Source organism: Scleropages formosus, chromosome 4, assembly GCF_900964775.1.
Source record: "Scleropages formosus chromosome 4, fSclFor1.1, whole genome shotgun sequence".
Lineage (NCBI taxonomy): Eukaryota > Metazoa > Chordata > Actinopteri > Osteoglossiformes > Osteoglossidae > Scleropages > Scleropages formosus.
In genome coordinates, this window is record NC_041809.1 from 5,305,415 (window position 1) to 5,324,409 (window position 18,995).

General features: G+C 46.6%; 1 protein-coding gene across 2 annotated transcripts in view; it reads right to left on the bottom strand.

Moving 5' to 3' along the window:
* Nucleotides 1-14: 14 nt before the first annotated feature.
* The window catches only part of LOC108932690 (phospholipase D family, member 5), a 36,864-nt gene continuing 17,883 nt past the window's right edge, over nt 15-18,995 (bottom strand). The window contains exons 3-11 of one of the 2 annotated variants that reach the window (XR_003797638.1): nt 14,800-14,983; nt 13,126-13,234; nt 9,995-10,122; nt 7,006-7,203; nt 5,058-5,194; nt 4,746-4,911; nt 4,067-4,157; nt 380-3,921; nt 15-53 (exon numbers count right to left, since the gene is read on the bottom strand). Coding sequence is in view for 1 of the 2 variants with exons in the window: in XM_018749242.2 (XP_018604758.1) it covers nt 3,629-3,921; nt 4,067-4,157; nt 4,746-4,911; nt 5,058-5,194; nt 7,006-7,203; nt 9,995-10,122; nt 13,126-13,234; nt 14,800-14,983 (1,306 nt within the window). In the remaining variant the exon portion in view is untranslated. Of the gene's footprint in view, nt 54-237; nt 3,922-4,066; nt 4,158-4,745; nt 4,912-5,057; nt 5,195-7,005; nt 7,204-9,994; nt 10,123-13,125; nt 13,235-14,799; nt 14,984-18,995 lie in introns of those variants that run through there. The other variant, XM_018749242.2, reaches the window with a different exon arrangement.

Genomic DNA, 18,995 nt, shown 5'->3' on the forward strand with positions numbered 1-18,995 from the left:
GTGCTCGAGCCTTTCCAGATGTTCAACCTCAACCACATCTCGCAGCCGCGGTCCTTCAAATAAACCAGGCACAACATGATCGGCGGGCAGATTTTTTATTAAGAGTAAAAATTACACTTATCAATTTATTTCCTACGCATTAATTAAGAAGGTTATACAATAAATATACATTCCTCTGCATTCTTAAATATATATCATATTGCAAAAAAACTTGTATAAGTTAAAAAGGCAGGCCATGCAAACAAGTAGCATGCCAAAATAGAGGAAAAACCTGATTTAAAAATAGTGTTCTATTATAAAGCAGTTAATGCATAGTAATAAATTAATCTAGATTAAAATGATCTGTGTTTAGGCAAACAGTGAAAGTACTACAGCATACTACGGTATCAAGCGTCTCCCTGTAACACTGGCATTGACTTCTGGGGGGCAGTCGGTCTCGTCCTAAATTCACGGGGCCCTCGGCGAACACCAGCGCATCCTTTTTCCAACTCAGAATGAGCACGACCTGCTAAATATTACACAAACACACCTCTATTAATATTTAAATGAGATTATTATACAGATCAACAGCAACGGAACAGGAGAGAATTCGTGTCTGCGGGTTATGTGGTCGGATCTAACATTATTAACTGTGTCCCCAAAGAACCTGCCGGTTTATTTAAGGTGCAGGCAAATGTACCAGGTTAAGTTTGTGCAATTTTCAGTAGGCACAAAGTTTTTTTCTTCTGTCCCCACCTGGAATAACTGATGTGCGGTTATGTTCCTAGCGGGGCGAGTCCCCAGCTCATCTAGTGGGCCACTCCTGGTTTGTCTGCACTGCTGCTGTTATTTCTCTGCAGCTCGAGGTGGCAGTAATACACCAGTGAACAATGTGCTGTCCTGGACAACACCCAGTGTGGTACAATACTGCAGACTGCTGCTTTTCACACTGAAAACAGGCTCCAAAACAGGGTATCAGATCACTGCTGACCGGTAACTTAAAACATGATTTAGCAGCTGCACATAATATTCAGTCACCCGGAATGTATAAGAATGTGCTGTATTGTATTTGTTTGGCTTGGTATGCACAAAAAGTTCTGCTGGTCATACGCGCATCTGATGTTTGCCAAGTTGACAGGCGTACGGGTGAAACGACGCCAAAGCGACGGGGAGAACAGAGGCGGCACAGATGATCGAGGTGCAGCAGCGGAAGTGAAGAATTCGGAGCGACGTGGGAAATGTAGTTCACGTGGTTGAGACTGATGATTGGCATTTAAATGCGATCAAGTGGCAGTAGATTGAACAGAGTTTGAATGGGAATATTAAGAAAGCAAGTGACAAATGCAGTTTCCTTCCCGCCCGAGCCTTTCTTTACAACATTACACTTTTGTTAGGCAAGAAAGGAGTCCGTTCTTTTACAATGACACTTAACAGTTCAGAAGCTGTGTACTCTTTTTCATTCTGCACCCTTACATCCATCATTATAGAGATATTCCTTGCAATGAAAAAGTGCAACAAAAGCAAATGCTGTAAAACGGAATAAGTGACGGCTCCTTTTTGAGGTTCGGTATTATAGCAGCCTGTCCACAAATGGATCCTAAGAGGCCACGCCAGTGATAAGAAATCCTGAAACATCGAAGGAGCAGTCATACCTACTTCTTCAAATGAAGGACGGAGGTGTTTTCAGCAGATACGCGCACTGGCAGCAGTCAGATACACATCTGATATTGGTCCACACATCTGGCGGTACAGTTACTGAATAAGATGCTCTCCCTACAACACATCACGAAGAACCGTGGCTTATTGATGTGATGAATACGCAGCTCTTAAAAGTGATGGAAAAAGCGTTTTTAGATCGTATAAAACATATAAAACATGAGCATCGGGATTAGAACCTTAGTACTAAGACTGCTCAGTAAAAAATGGTGCCTTTGCAGTACGTTTCACATATAAAAAAATGCTGCTATGATGTCCTTTCCTCCTGGGACCCAGGAAAAAAAGGGGGTTTTTGAATACATTTCTAGGATTTATAGGAAGTTTTCCAAGCCCCACTCCGCAGCATGTGGTATCATTAAAAAGCACAAAATGTTCTCTGAAAAGTTTGGAAGTAGCATGGTTCACACTCCAGGTACAGTCTGGGAGATGCCCTTAAAAATACATGTCCTCTACAGTGGATGAAAACGAATGCCTGTATCTCAGGGTTCCAAATGAGTCGGGGACCATGCAATTTTGTCACATCTTTTGACTGAGTTTGACTCTAAATATTCATAAAATCAAAGTTCTGTATGTAAACCTGAACAAAAAGGTGAATCGGAGCAACTGCCGTGACAGATGCTACAGTGATCTTAGTGTGGAAAAGACATTTTCTGTGTAAAAATCGTGTACGCGTGGCTTCCAGCGTTGCGTTAGAAACTGACCGGAAACCAATCGCTGGTATAAACACTTACAAAAGTTATGGTTGTGCCAATAATCTCAAACGCAGGGTGTTAGCGATGAAAATAAAAGAGTAGGAGGTAAAGGATGTGAACTTCTCTAAAGCCAGTTTGTCACTATGGGCTGAACATTTCGGCAGCAGAGCCAAGGGGATCGGGGACATCGCTGTGCGTTTGCCGCTGTTGCCACCGAAGAGTCGCCCCAGAAAAGGAGCGCCATGCGAACCGAGGCCACGGAAATGCAGGAATTACCCTGCGGCTGCTTCTTTATTTCCAGTTAAATAAAAAAAAAAAAAAATTAAAAATCAGTCAAATTTAAATGAGCACATGTGCAGCCAGTAAGACTGAAACCATTAGTAAGGCAAATGGCTGAGAAGTGAGCAAATAAACATTCGTGCGAGGAAAAAAAAAGCTGTGCTCAGCTGCATACCGGTTCAGGATGTAGCTTGTAAGAGTAAACCTCACACAGGTGGGACTATCAAGGTACGAGTTCTGCCTTTACAGGTGGGCGTAGAACGGCGATACGGTGGGGTGGGCCGGCCCATCACCGAGCGGAGATCGGCCCACCCGCCGCTCTCCGACTGCTCCCTACCCACCGTCCTCTCACATTCACACCACATACTGTACATTCTTCGTTGTCATTTTGGCTGGGAGACTGTACGTTTGTTCACTCGACTACCCTCGCGCCTCACGTACTATCAGAGTACGGGTCTTGCTGCTGGATCTCCTCACACCACCATCTGTGAACCTCTATCTGCAGCTTTTTTTTGCAATTGCAGAAGACGTTAAAAAAGTGTGCTTCGGAGGGAAACAATCTCCACATTCGCAGCTACGACCGGGAAACCGATTTCCCCCCTCTTGATGTTATGCATTTAAAAAAAGGGACGATTCTGGTGCCACGAGAGCTTTCGGCAAAGCGGTACACCGTCTGGGGACGGTCCTTTTTTGGTTCCTCAAAGTTTCCGCGGAGTTCGAGGGCGTCCTGCTGTAGTCCAATGTTGTAACGCTCCACTAACAACTGAGAAAACATCATAAATCCTCCTAAATGAAGCACCGTGAGGAGCTGTTCTGCAAATTAATCATGTCGGGAATTGGGCTTTACACAGAGAGTTATATAAGAAATTTCAAAATGAGTTCTGCTTCCCGGCGCCCTGTACGTCGGCCGCTCGGAGTAAAAAAAAAGAGGACAGAAGCGAGGTGTCGGCGAGTCCCCTTGGTCACAGGGAAGTGTTCTCGCCATCTCCGTCCGCCGCGCTGTCCCACGTGCTGTCCGGCACGCTGTCCGGCGAGCCCTTGAGCGGCGCCGACTGGCTGCCGCGGCGCTTTCCGCACTCGGGGACCTTGTTGGCCTGCAGGCTCTTGGTGTAGCGCGAGTGCCAGTCCCGCAGGAAGGCGGCCTTCAGCTGCTCCACCACGGTGGCATTGCGCTCCTCCGCGCCCCTGTCCTGGCTGATGACCAGCCCCGCGCCGGCGTTGTACGCAAACTCGTTCCCCACCCAGTCGAAGTTCCCTGTGGAGTCAGAGCCGTACATTTCTCTGCTCAACGGGCACCGATCAATCGGTCAAACGATCGCGATATTCCGGTTGACCTCGGCCAAACAAAGAAGCGTCTGCGCCGGAGCAAAATCGAAATGGTCAAAGGTTCGAGTCCTCACCTATATACACCGAGTTGTCGGTGACCATGAACTTGTTGTGGTTGACTGCGTGCACGGTGCCATCCTTCTGCTCTCTGGGACTGAAGAACTTCTGCATGAGAGACCATACACACGTTGGGCCGCACACACGAAGCCCAGCCAGACACCAGTGGGGTCAGGGCTTGTCGGGACACACTTTCCCGCCAAAAAGCACACTACGACCCATGATCGTAATGAACGTGAAAACTAATACTTTGTATCATGATGATGATAATCATAAGAAACTGAAGCAACACACAAGTGCTGTGTAGTTTTGAAGTTATTGTGCAACAGTGCAAACCACACATTCTACATTCTGTGGTAAGACTTGTCATCCGCAAAACTTGATCACAGGCTTCCCTCACAAAACTGTGTAATTATGTCCTGAAGATCTGCCCTGAGAATTCCCGTGAAACCTTGTAAGGTTACATTTAAGCAGGACTATTAAAGCATGTGCTTTCGGGGCCACAAAACGTTTGTCCGTTTTTCTTCTTTCTGCAAAAAAGCTGCCCCGTCTTTCAAACACGGACATAATCTCATTGAGAAGCAGGTCCACAATATCATCGTTGCTCGAAACGCATTTCGATCTTAAGACCCACACGTTCAGAATTGCTCACGTACGTTTTTTGCGGTTCCCATTCGTCCAGCTGAGTGTACTCACCACCTCCAGCGTGCAGTTGGTCAGCTCCCTGCACAGCGTCTTCAGAGACCAGGCAAAGTTAAAGGTCAGCGGGTGCGTCTGCTTCCAGCAGCTGATGAGCAGACGCACCTCGATGCTCCTCAGAATCAAGGCCTCCCGCAGCATCCCGTCGATCCGCGACCAGTACCTGAGCGTATATACGTGCAGGAAACGAAAAAAGGCAAGAAACAAAATCAATGCTCATCCGCAACGTGGTACCATCTATATGTGGCCGCTGGCAGCGATAAGTGGGATTGCTGCAGCACCACTGAATAATCGTGAGAAAGAGCTGACCTGTGAGGGCTCTTATTGATAAGAGGCAGGTAGTCTGTGATGGAAACATAGATGAACTTCTTGGCGTCCTGCATCACGCGGAAGATGGCATCGATGTCCCTCGTCCGGTCCTTGGGACAGAAGGCGTCCGGGGAGCTCTGCAGCGACGGGTGAAGACCAGGTGCTAAAGGGTTGATGGTGCCCCTCCGAGGGCAAAATCACATCTTCTTACCTCGACCGCCTTCTCCTCAATCTGTCTTTCTGACTTATCTCCATCCTCACAGTAACCCTGCCCTGATCTGAGGGAGTGGGGCAACTTCCCCCTTTTTTCCTCGTCTCGCTTCAGTCTAATTATCTATCACACGTTATTTATGTGTATTAGGTCCCCGGTTGTGACATCAGCATCGCAGCCTTGAGCTGCTGAAATGCGTCCTTTCAAAGGGGGTAGGTGGGAGCTCCCGCGGGCGTATTCACGCACAGCCAAACGTGTGTCATCAGGGCGAGGGGGCGGCAGGGCTTGCTGACACGCTATGGCGTGTGCAGCCCGTGTCACGACCAAACCCGGAGGGTGTCAAATGTCTCGCCCGTGTCCAGAAAACGTGAGGTTCATTAAGGTCAAGTGAAGCCGAAACGTTTCGGGGCCAAACCCCAACACGTGTCCTCTCCGCAACGCAAAGCGCAGTCATCGTCATTAATGAATAATGCGCCGATGACGCGTCTCCTTAACTACATTTGCATTTGATCATTTCCGCACTGCAAAGTGAGGAGGGAGGAGTGTTTCCAGGCGCTCCCTAAACAACACGGGACGGCACTCCACGCTAATCCGATTGTGCCTCGGCTAAGAGAACTGCAGACGGGAAAAGACCCAGCCGGTGCAGTCAATGCAGCTGAAAATGACGTTCCGTAACATCGATTTTATTTTTGCCTCTTATTTCAGGGCAGAAACGAAGCCGCTGTCTGGCTCAATAAACACCACCGTTTCCAATGCCGGAGAAGGCCTGGCAAATGACCTTAAAGATGAAATGTTTTTAATGGGCAGCTGAGCTACCCGGATCGCCGCGTCCGGCCGGAAAAACACTGACGCGAGTTATTAATAACTGAGGGCTGCCATAGCTGGCTTTGCTTTATGGCGCACGCGGACGTCAAGAGTGCCGTGTCAATGGAAATGGCTGTTAGAATCAAGAGAGCTGGGAAAAAAGCCAAACCAAAAACGATTCAAGAATAAAAAGCATAACCTTGATTGTTTGCTAGGCATTTTAGGAGGGGGAATAGTTCTAAAAAGCAAAAAATAATCTTTTGTAAGGAAGTCCTTCGCATGGCGTTGAAACCTTCGACACCCACACAGAAGAGCTTAAAACGTGTCTGAAAAATTGACGTGATCAATGTAATAAATGAAATTTAGTAACAGGAAAGGGTCATTGTTTCCAAGCTCGAACCCGGCACCCCTAGTTTCTCTCGGTCTCCTTTCATCGAGCTCCTGGGTAAAGGAATCCCGCGGCTCACATCGCGTTCGGAATACACGTGACGCGTTGTTGAGGATCAATAAATCCACCAGCGTCCCAGCCTTCGTTTCGTTGAACCTTTAGCTCGCTGGAGGCGTGGATGTGAACCTAGCAAAGCCGCACCATAATTGATGTTTCATTTTCTTTAATAAATTACCATCGGCGGTTTCACTGCCTCAGCTGTTACGTTTTTCAGAAGTGCGACAGCTGATTAAAATTTGATCGTGTGAACAGAGATTTAACGGACAAATCCTATAGATTTACAGGCGCTCGCGGAGTCAGCCTTTCGCAGCTCGACCAAGGGTTGTTAAAGGTTATTTAAGCAATGGGTTGGAACGAACGCCAGCATTTGCTGGAGTCTCCAGGACCGGGACCAGCTTTGGGGACGAAGACAGGAGTAAATGAGCGGAGACGTGTCAGGTGGGCTGAGCCACAAGGCCCTCAGCGGGCGTCATGGGAACACTCACGGAAATGTAGGCATGGGCCTGGGTGCTGTTGAGGAGCAGCGGCAGAGCGTTCTCCTTGTTGTAGAGCGCAGTCAGCCTCTTGGACCAGATGGACGGCACGTAGTCTTTGTACTGCAGCTGCCAGTACAGGCTGAATATCCTATGCAGGTCCAGCACCAGGCAGCTGCAGTTATAGATGATCACCCCGAGCTCCTTCATCTGCATGGCCCAAAGAACACGAAATCAGAGCTTCGACCACAGCAGAGCAGCGAGACGAGGGCGGATGGGGCTTATCGGTAGGGCGTCCTGCTTACGAAGGAGATGTACACGCCGACGGCGAGATCTGATCAAAGGCTGCGTGTGAAACGCTTGTATCCCCGGCTGTGGAGATTGACGAAGTCAACACAAAGCAAGGTATGAATTTAAATGAGCCTCAATCCTGGGTGATAATCAGCAGAAGGAGTAGCAGAAAGCTCAGGTGCAGCACGTTGCATCAAACGGTAGCTTTGTTTTTGGCGGCGAAAGAACGATTGCGCCGTATTAGTCATGTGACTCTTTTCAACCAATCAGCGTTGTTTATTCATCAGTCCCAAAATGATGTCAGGCCTTATAAGCAGGGTCGCTTAGTTAGGTACTCATTCATACAGGTGTGTAATTTTTGCTGCATGAATTCAGGGCGAGTTCCTTGATCACGTGTGCGGCAGTAGGACAGGGGATTCTTACCGGGTCTGCTGATCGCAAGGCAATGGCTCTAACCACTACGCCACCTGCTGGCCCAATCATCACCAACTGCTCCTGCGTTTAGAAAATGTTTTGCGCGAGTACCAGCAGCCTATACATGTCCATCATGTTTATTCAATTGACATTTTGCTGCGCACCCCAGAAGGAAACAAATCAGCTGCAATTAAATTACATCTTTTTCATCAGTGTTCCCGTTGAGCGGTCAAGCGAAAGCTGGTCAATGGCCTTTCGTGACACGATCTGTTCCTGTGCCGTAATAAACCAGTGCCCCGCACTGCAGGAGACATTTAAGGGCAGCCACCGCTGAGGAAGACCCCTGTAAAGGCTCTCGTGATACAAGAAGCGTGGGCACAGCTCCAGGATTTAAGAGCTTATTTTCCCACAAGGCTCTCCTGTTTCCAGTCTGCTGTTGGGGAACTCGGCGAGAACGAGCGCGGACGGCTTCCAGGTAAGAGGCTCCATCACAGCCTCCGTCCGCTGCACCCCTGACAACTCCTCCTCCTCCTTCTCCTTAGCATCCCACCTTGGAAAACTGCGCAGACCCACAGGTCTCCACCATATCGACGCAAACCCAGCAAATAGCACAACGCTCCCGGCAACGCCGTCAGGGGTAAAAACAGGGTGTTGAGAAGGAGAACACTAATTTCTACTTCTCATCACTTTAATTTCAGCTTCGACGGGATATTGCTCAGATGAATAATCAAGGAGGGTATGTCTCTGGTACAGAAAAATGGAGCGAGCGAGAGGGAGGGAGGGAGAGAGAGGGAGACGGATCAGCTTGCCAGCTCATTTAATTGCACAGTAAGAGACAGGTGGGATGATGGCAAACATCCCCCTTGCTGCTCCCTTCCCTCTCCAACACACTCTTTCTGTCTCTAACCTTCAATCATGTTCTCTCCCTCTGTCTCCATCTCTCACCTTCACTGTGCTGTTTGCTCACTTGCTCCTCTCGTCTTTGACTCTGGGCGCAGCCCTGCTCGGTGTCCAGCTCACTTAAATCACGGTCTATCCCGGTAGTCTTTCGAGTCGGGGGGGTGCGGGGCGGTGGCTGTGGAATAAATTTACTCCTTCTGCAGAGCCGAACAGGCTTACGGTGTAATTCATGCACCGCGCAGACGGCCGCGGCTTCGGCTTCCGCCGGCCGTGCACGGGCGAGATAATACCCGCAGTCAGCAGAGTGTGCAGCGCTTGTCAAAACATCGCCGAGTTCGGGCCATAACAATCACTGCAATCGCCCGCCGGTGGGCGGCTCAGATCACGGATGCGTTCATTGACATCGTTTCCACAGACATCTTTATGCACTGTCGCGCGTTCCAGATGTTTCCCCATCTGTATTCTCCGCAGCGCCTGGAACCTCACAGCAATACCTGTAGGTTTCGTGAACCTAAGAAGAATCCCGGACGGTACGAGAGGTGTGAGAAGACATGGGTTCGATCCTTGCTCAGTCTGTGTCGAGTTTACTTGTTCGCGTGGGTTTCCCCCCGCGGTCCAAAGACAGAATTGATGACTCCGAATTGCCTTTAGCGTGTGTGCTGCCTTGGAGTGTGGATGAGAGATGGACTGTTGGTAGTGTGCCGTACTGTATCTAGCAGTGTAAGACACCTTGGATGTAAAAGGCGTCAGCTAAACAGCACATCGTATTCAGTGTAAGTGTCTGACAAGTGGAAAAAACGTGAACGCAACACGGCCACAGGATGTGCAACTGAAGAGCAGCGGGTTTGATCCCGAGGAGGGGCTTTGCTGCTGGACCTTTGAGCACTTCTCCATCCGAAGTGCTTAAGTATAAATACCCTTTGAACAAAAGAGTCTGTTAAGCTACTAAATAATGTCATGTCATAATAAACAATAGGTGTGCAGAGATCCATTAGGCCCGAGCCTGGCCCCTAGTCCTACTTTCCTTGCTTTGAAAGTGTACATCCAAGGTGTGACAGGGTGAAGTTAGCGAGGCTGCACAGTGTCACGCAGGCGGCCTCGTTCGCGCCCGGACACCGCTGTTGCGTCTATATGGCAACAAACGCCTCCCGATGACTCAGCCAGAGGCTCTGTGACACAAACAGATCAAAGCATGAAAAAGACAAGGCCGGTCTTCGTGACGCTGTCACCCGGACCCCTGGAAATAATCCCCGTTGACAGAGTCATCTGCTTCTCAGACCCCTGTCAGTGGGCCAGCCGCAAATGCGCGCGTGCCGTCACACCTGGGATACATCTGATGCAGGTGGGGGTCATCAGTATCGCCCCCTGTAGCCTGGGGATAGCGTGCGGCAGGTACCTTGGACAGCGATCGCCAGTCCATGACAGCGCTACCGATGTACATGTGCTGCCGATCCACCACCCAGAAGGAGGAGTGAAAGTGGCCCTTGGTCAGCGCGGTCATGTTGAGGTAGTGGACCTCGGCACCTGTGCGGGTGGGAGCAGACAGGGAACCACGGACACACCAAAGTGATCAGCAGTGAACTCCATGTCCCGTTTACGCCCACAAAAATACTTTTTATTAGGTATTTGTCACAAAGAGTTTAATTTTATGTCTTAAGCATATGAACCTCTAATTGTACGTCAACCCTATGTTCTTCATGAAATACCCCCTAATCATAATGAAATTTTCATTATCATAATGAAAATTTTGTTCATTTCAAATTTTCATTCTAGCTAAATAGAATTATACAATTACAGAAGCATAACATTTCATTTTCATAAGTAGGAATACACAGTTCAGTATCTGTGGTTTGGCACCGCAAAACTACCGAACAACGACTTACACTTTCAGTCTTCATTATACCCTTTTCTGTAATGTTTCATCTCAATTTCCTAAAATTACATCCAATACTCCAACACTGCAGGTTATCCTTAATACAAAAATATGTTTGGGCTTGTTTGTTTTCTGCCTTTACTGCTGTAACATCAAAATTGTTTTTAAACAAAAATGAGTCGATAGTAAAGAATTTGGGTCAGTCAGCAAAGGGTCATTTAAAAATTAGGGTAAAGATGATATGATGTTAATTTGTCATGCACGTGCTTATGACATAAATGTGTTCGTACCCCTAAGGTGGTGTGTCATTTGGTAGGACTGTGTAGGTGATGTCGAGTGCTTCCTTTTCCCCTCTGCGAGATCCCGGAGTCGAGAAGACCAAGCCCAAGCATGGAGACTTTTGGAAAGTTCTAGAAAGCTTTTATTGTTCATTTCTTGTGCATATCTTCATTGCACTAGCTGTCACTTCAGTGCCTTGTGAGCGTCACTTCTCTCACACCGGCTCAAAAAACCATTAGAAATTACGGCGGCAACCATACCATCAATTCAGACGCTGTCCGGTTATTTATTCATTTATTAATAGCATTCATCTTTGCTGATCAAGTGTAAAATGTCAGTTTGCAATGGAAGGAATGAGACATGCCGACAGGCATCAATAAGATGCACCGAAACAGACGAAGAGATTGGGGCCGGATCCATTTCAATCGGTCCTGCAGTGTTTACAGCTCGTACCTGGTGTTCCCGAGTGCTGGTGATCAATAACAAGGTTAAGCTTTTATTTGTTTTGATTTGGGGGTAAAAATGGCTTTGGATTTATGAACAACTCAGATTACAAACAGAATGTCGGGGCCTGCTGTATTTATAAACGGAGGGGACACTTCAGTCATAATGCAGCCAATGCAGTTCATATTAATGCTGGAAATACCTTATTGATTTCTTCCAAATGTTCATCGTTATCAGCTAGTGAGTGGTGCTGCTGGGAATATTTTCTGTTGCCTGATAAGGCAGTTGCAATAAACAGTCACCTGTTATTTCCTGTCTTATTTCAGCTGCTTCCCGTTGTACGCGTGACTTTTGGGTTTGTGAACTTGTGGCTGCAGTATTTAATCCTTTTGCTCTTCACGCACTGAACTTCGTGTGCTGACTTCATGAGCGCGGAACTCGTACGTATGTATCCACCATCAAATTTCACGGCAACAGCGATGCCCTGTGGGTTAGGCCTATTTATTAAAATAGACCCGCCCTGCGTGCACATGCATCCTATTTTTAAAGAAATTTCATAAACCGCTCCTTTCGCTTCAGCTAAAAAAATAAAATAATGGCACTGCCGCTGTTTGCGGAGCATAACTTTTCCGCACCGAGAAAGTTTTCATTTATTTAAATTCTCAAGGACTCCGTGGTAATTTGCGGAGCAGCTGCTTGTTAGGATATATTGCACTTTATTTCATTCTAAGTCTGGGCTGCACAGCTGTGTCCTTGAGGAGCGCAGGAGGTTCTGGCTTTCGCTCAACTTCACCTCCTAATTGCTTAATCAAAGTAATTACTTGGATTGTACGTCACCTCACCTGATTTATTTAGGTGGCTTTATGACCATGATTTTCTTTTTTTTTTTAAACATTTAATAAACAGTTCCGTAAAACTGTTGGTCTTGGTCTGGCGGTACGTTCTACGAAAAACCCAGGCACGGGAGCTGACATCACTGCGCCATGAAAGGCCCCCCTCAAAATTCACTCATTAGGAGTATTAAGTTACTAGTGAGTTTGCTGAAATGAGAAACCTCAACATTGAAATGGAGCATAAAAACCACAGCTGTGATGTTAGTGCTAATTAAGAAAGTTACAAGACTGTATATTGTACTACTACCTACATAGCAACACCATGCATGTGATGCGAGACGTAGCTGTAACAGTCTAACTAGCAGGTGGTGTGTCGATCGTTCGAAACAACGGCGAGAAAGGCAGAAAAAAAAAAAAAAACAGCCATTTTCAATCCTTTTTGGAACATCTGAGTTCCTTTAAAAGTCACATATGGGAAGAGTCACGTCTTTTCAATTAAAATGATTATTAATGACGGGTACAGCATATTTTTAAATAGGTACCGATCTTCCCCCAATTCTGTGTTTATATAATTATATCGATACATTATAAATATGACCCACTGCTATAAGATTAATTGTATTTATTATTTTCAGTTATGTAAGATTTTTTACAGCCTCGTCGCATTTATTACGGCCAGAATATTGCTTATCGAATGACGCAAAACGGATGCTGCCGAACACCCTTGATGCACGTTAAAAATGAAGATTTAAGTGAACATTCATGCGGTAAAAGCCAGGCTGCGTGCTGTGTTGACAGAGGCATTTTGCTCAGCCAAACCAGCCCTGTACCGAGCCGCTTGCTGACAGTAATATTGTTATTATTATTATTATTCTGACTTATGCACATTCTGTTGACAAGGAGCAGGCCACTTTGTAACTAGCCTGCAAAAATTACTGCTGTTTTAAATATTGCCAGGCAACCACTTCTATGTACACTGCAGCTTCCATGAATCGATATCCATGACACAGCACTGAGTCATTTCCTTCTGTGTCGGCGAGGTGACGCCGCCACCGCTGCCACCACAGCTGGCACCGATATAATCGCCATGTCACTTACCGTGTTTCGACAGGCTCCTAAGCTCCGTGGAGTTGATAAGACCGCTCGCCACCCTCAGGTTGATCTGCTGAGCCTTCAGGCCAAGGAGCCGTTGGAACAGGCACTGGCCCTGTGGGTGAAGACCATACAGGCGTTCGCATGCGTTTGAGACGCAAACCAGCAGGACGGTTAAGGAACTGGTCTGGATCAAAGATGTCACGTGCTCAGATCTAAGGAGGTGAACGGCTGCCATATCTGTCAGCAAGGATCAGAATCTCAGATTAGACGTGTGACACTGAGCACTGCGAGCCACTTCGGGTCCAGGTTTGAGTCCAGCAGCAGCATGAAATACATGTTAACGTGTTGGTGGGTCAAAACAGCTTGTGCCGTGGCTTTCTGGATCAACCGGAGAAGCTTGATGGCGAAAGCCAGAAAAGCGGACGGGGGAGAGCTGTAGCGGTGGGATTTCACCCTGGCCGGGAGCAGAAGCTGTACAGTGTGGTCTGAGATATGGGCGAATCCTGTGGATTCTGCGCACGGGGTATCTGCACGATTGCATGGCGGCCTCGACGTGCTGGGAGAAGCAGCGGCTCGAGCCAATTTACCAGAACATCTCAAGTTTATGTTCAGAATTGGAACTCTCTATTTAGACTTGATGAAAGTGAGGAAAACGTTGATTCACTGAGTCACGGCGAACTGAACATCAAAAATATTTAAGTGGCCAGTTTCCGTAGGTCTGCTGAATCATATGGGAACACACGAACCCTTCTCAGTTTTCATGACACCCTGGAATTGCCAAGCGTAAGTGTGCCCAGTGCTTTTTTCCCCTCAGGAATTTCCTTCTCTCTTTTTTGTTGCATAACAATTTCACAAAACACTGAACACAGTGCGGTAGCTTAAAACAACTGAAATTTTAATTTGGCATTATTGGCTGCTTTAAAAATCCAATTCTCTTCACTTCTGTTGCCAATTCGCTGCATGTGGAGATTAGCAGAAGCGCTGGCAACTCCACACGTGAACGTTGCAGTTGAATAAAATGTCAATGTTATGCTAGCATTGTGCTAAGACAAGCTAAGCTAAGCTAAGCTAAGATATGAGTGTGTTACTCGCAGCAGGGTCATTGCAGCACCCCCGGGTGAATCATTACCCCCACCGGTTCCCGTCCTACCTCCCAACTGCAGTTTCATTACCCGCACTGATGGGAAACAATCACTCCAGGTTTAACCGATCAAGCCCATTTACCGCCGAAAGGCCACAAATGCAATTTCCAATCCTCCAGCAGCCTCTGTGGAAAAGGCTGCCGAAAGAGTGATGGAACACCTCGCCATTTCCTCTGGCACTGTTTGCGTTCCCCTTTCCGTGCCGCTCCGCCTTGCTACGCGGCAATCTGCCCCAGCCGCGTTCTCCCACCCAGATCCACAACGTATGAATACGAATGATTACCGCACACTTGGAGGGAAGCCATCTCTATGGACATAGTGGACATGGGGACACAAAGCTGTTTGGAAACCCATGCCAGAGTGTGGAGTTGTATCTTCATACACTGGACATGGTTCATGTAAGACTAACATACACAATTTGCAAAAGGATAAACATTTAGCTACTCTCAACAGAGACACGTTCTTATTATTTCGTGAAATTCCAAATCACACGTAGGACTTGAAACGGAACTCGATAGAAGCGGCGCAGTCATACCTGCTTTGTGGCCTGCGTACCCGACTCGTGGTCTGTCGAGTTTAGAGCCCAGTAGGAGGACACGATCTCCACAGATCGAGTGGCCAAGTCTAAGAGAGTGTGAAGACCCAGCGAGAGATGGAGGCTGGTCGTTCCATTGTCTGAAAAGAAGACATCTTCTGGAATGTTTTCCACCAGGACTATCCTGAAGAAAAAAAACACAGTTTTTCTTATAAAAACACACTCTGGTTTGCCAGTATGACATGTGACATACCCCTAATGTTGTTTATTATATAACTTTGCATGCTTCATTAGATCCATAGACCCCAAATCACGTTGAAAATCCTTCTCACACAAGAGACTAAAGGGATTTTAATACGGAATATTAAACATTTATAGACCATTAACTCAAGCCTGAATTTGCAACTGAGTCGAACATTTGTTGCTTTGGGACTTAACAATTCAGATCATGCAGAGCTGGATTTTTCCTAAAATTTCCTATGACACAACTGCTCAAGAACATTCCAAAGGTACGAATGTCTTCATGTGCCAAAGCATATCTACTGTTTGAACGGGGTCTAGAGATCCACGTCTGTTAAACGCTGCTCAAACTTCAGATCAGACCACATTATAGATTCCCTTACAACGTGTTCAAAAGATGTGATGCATCCAGGATTGTGGACCGTCGTCAAAACACAGAGCAGCATGCTAACTAATGCACAAAGACTTATTTCTAAGAAGATTTTATTGGAAATAGCCTTCCTGGAAAAACCGACTGCAAGAAAAGGGTACACTTCCTGCGAAATGCTATAGGTCGACTTGAAGAGGTCACCATTTGTGAGAATGAAGACATTACAGGATGGGTTATGAACATCATGTGCCTTTCTCATACAAGTGCAACCATGAATACCACTTATTACTTCAGGCAGTGCACCAGTCAGACCATATTACTGGCCAGCGGGAGTGTTTAGTCGTGCCAATTCCTGGGTGCGTGTGGCATCTATATGCAGCTTCTACAATCGAGACATCATCACAAGCCCCTAATGACCCCTCGCTCCATTTAGCAAAGTCAACGGCCCGGATGTGAGCCGGTAAAATGGCAGACCTATGTTTCCTCCCATGGAGAAATCGCCGCCCAGAGACCCTGATTCAATAAGGTTTTGCCGGTGACAGGTTCCTAACCTGATCCCGAATGACTGAAAACCATATTTAGGGAGGAACCAGAGGAGCGTTCAGCCTAAACCTGGTTTAAGAAAGATAACAACCGACTGAAAGTCTTTCAGACCGATTCGCGGGGGCCCTTGTTGCACGCAAAGTTAATTAAAGAAAACCATAACAAGGACTTGAATGTACATCAATTTCCTGTACTCGTTTCCTTGCCTGGCTTATTCAGCAGCTGGATGAAATATTGTTATTGCTGTGAGGAAAATGAAACAAGCGGGAAAGATTTAATAGGCAAGCCAACAACAGCAGGCAAAGTAAGTGTGCCAGACCTGCCAGCATCAAACTGAACTCTCTAGCACAGTGGCTTTCAAATGTTTTCATAGAGCACAGATAAAGAAGGTTATGTATTTTCTATAAATATATATTCACGAAAACAGCTTTAACAGACGTGCAACCCTTGTGTTAGCGCTGGTCTGAAATACGTCACCACATTTGGACAGATTTGTTTGCACGGACACAATAACAGCCCCTCTCATACTCTTACGAACTTATGCAAAATTACTCATTCATTTTCCCACATTATGAATAAGAGATAAATATTAGGATGTGAAAAGCCTGGTTTGCACCAGTCACACTGCTGCTTGTTGACCTTCAGCAATCGACACTGTACGACCCCTACGCTGAGTCCCCAGACAGCAGTTCGCTAATCATTGTTCAGCAGAGAGACAGGGATGCTGTATGTTTGTGGCATCAGAACAGCCACCACTGCGACTGCGCTGACATGACGACTTCGGGACCTTGAGAGATATAACCAGGCCACCGCTGTCGTGGCCAAAGAAGCATTACATGTACAGATCAGGAACAACAGCACTGTCAAACTTGCTCGCATATTTATTAGTATGTCCCATACATGCAAAACATCGTAATAAATATGCAGTTGTCATATTTTTTCAGTCTTCAGCTGCATTCGCTGTCAGGACTGTAATTCCGGAAAGTGGATGCTGGTAACTGAGTCATTTTGTGACTCAGAAAAGCGCAAGATAATAAGTACCGAATGTTTTGTGTTTAATTTGTCATTTATCAGTGGGCCCCGATGTCAGAAAAGCGGTCGTGTTTATTACACATCCTGAAATTTGGACAGCTGGTAGTAAAGTAGTTAGTGCTACTGCCTTTGGACTCAGAGCTTTCAGGTTTGAATCCCACCTCTACTGGTAGTACCCTTGAGGAAGGTACTTACCTGAAATTGCTCCAGTAAGAACTACCCAGGTGTATAAATGATTAAGTAACTGTATATTGCACTGAATCCTTGGCTGAGGTCACAGATCTATATTATTAATGTCTTATATTCCGTTACCACGCCTTGAGCCGAAAGACAGTGGGTCAATATAAGCTCCTTTGGGACAGATGTTCTCTGCAGCCTGATTAATCACAGGCAGTGGTACCCTGACATGATTAACCCCACACTTGTGCCCATCTTGATGGCATCACGCAAACGCTACCGCTCAGCTTCAAGCAAGGTGCTCATATTTCTAGTGCACTTAAGCTGGCGCCTCGGAACACTCAGCACCGGACCAAAGTAATATCTGTCTAGACCAAGAAGCTGGGGGGGGGGGGCAGTTTAACATCGGAGTTCGAGACATTTACTTGTAATGTAAAGACTGTGGGGTCAAGTCCTGATATGAGCTTGAGGTCCTGACCCTCAAGTCCCAGTAGAGGCCTTATCCTTAAGTAAGGCCATCTGAACTGCTCCAGTAGAATACTGAGCTGCGCTGTGCTACACTATGTTTCATCCTCATGCCTGAGGGTCAGAGACCAAGCGAGCAAAAAGCAACCAGGGATTACTGGTGGTGTTGTGGTTGGAGCTGCTGCCTTTGAACCCAGAAGTCACAGGTTTGATTGCAACCTCTAGCCGTAGTACCCTTGAGCGAGGTACTTACCCGAAATTGCTCCAGTATAAATCATCCAGCTGTACAAATAGGTGAATAACTTTAAGGAGGAATTAATGTAATCACAGTATCGGTGTTGGATTTGCCAGAGAAAATGCGTAAAGTGTCACCCTAACCCTTTGGTGACATGTTGCACTGCATCAGTATTTTGGGGCAAAAGCAGTGAACGAGGAACTGGCACAGACTGACCGATGGGGTTGGGGCTCACTGGGCCAAATTTGAGTTAGGAGCAGAGAAAGGCGAGAAGAAAGGGAGAAGAAAGCACTTAGAAGAAGAGTGAAAATGTTAATCGTGTTATTCTGTAATCGATGCCCTGCTTCTCAGGACGAGGACAACGCAAAGGCAACACGATGCACCCGGGACTTTTCAGTGCTCCGTTTTTTCTTTTTTGGACGCGAGCCCAGGACAACCGGCATCTCGCCTTAAGAGGCTACAGACGTGGATGTGTCTTTGCGCTGCATCCTCATGCAAATGGACATGAATGTGCAGGCACGTCCAGAGCGTCAAAAAAGAGCCCCTGTATTTATAAACCATCTGACGGCTGGGCTACATGCAAATGCTGAATGGAAAAATCTCACATAATCCCTCCGAGGTTGAGGTTTAGAGTGGAGAAACCAGGACTCGTTTGTCTTCGTATCACACAGGAGCAGTGTCCGACTCCAGGGATTTCAGACTGCGCACACACACACACACACACACACATATATATATATATATCTATATGTGTGTGTGTCCGTACATACATATATATATGACTTTTCTACCATCTGCTAACAAGCACTGTAAAACAGCAAGGGAACTCAACACTTGCTTCACCACCTACAATTCCAGAATTCAACCCTAAATAATAATATAACAAAAAGATCCAAAGGGATGAGCTATTTCAAGACAGATCTTAAATTAGAAACTCTAGCCATAACACACAGTTTTTATCAGAGCTGAGAAGTACAGCAAAAATAGTTTTTTTTTTTTTTTTTTTTTTAATCTAAATTCATGTTCACTTTGGAGGTCTTTGAAATATGGAATTCAGCTCATGCTGTGGAAGGTGTTTCTTCGGAACGACGTTAAAGATGGATACGCTGTTCCAGAGCACATTACAGCTGTAGT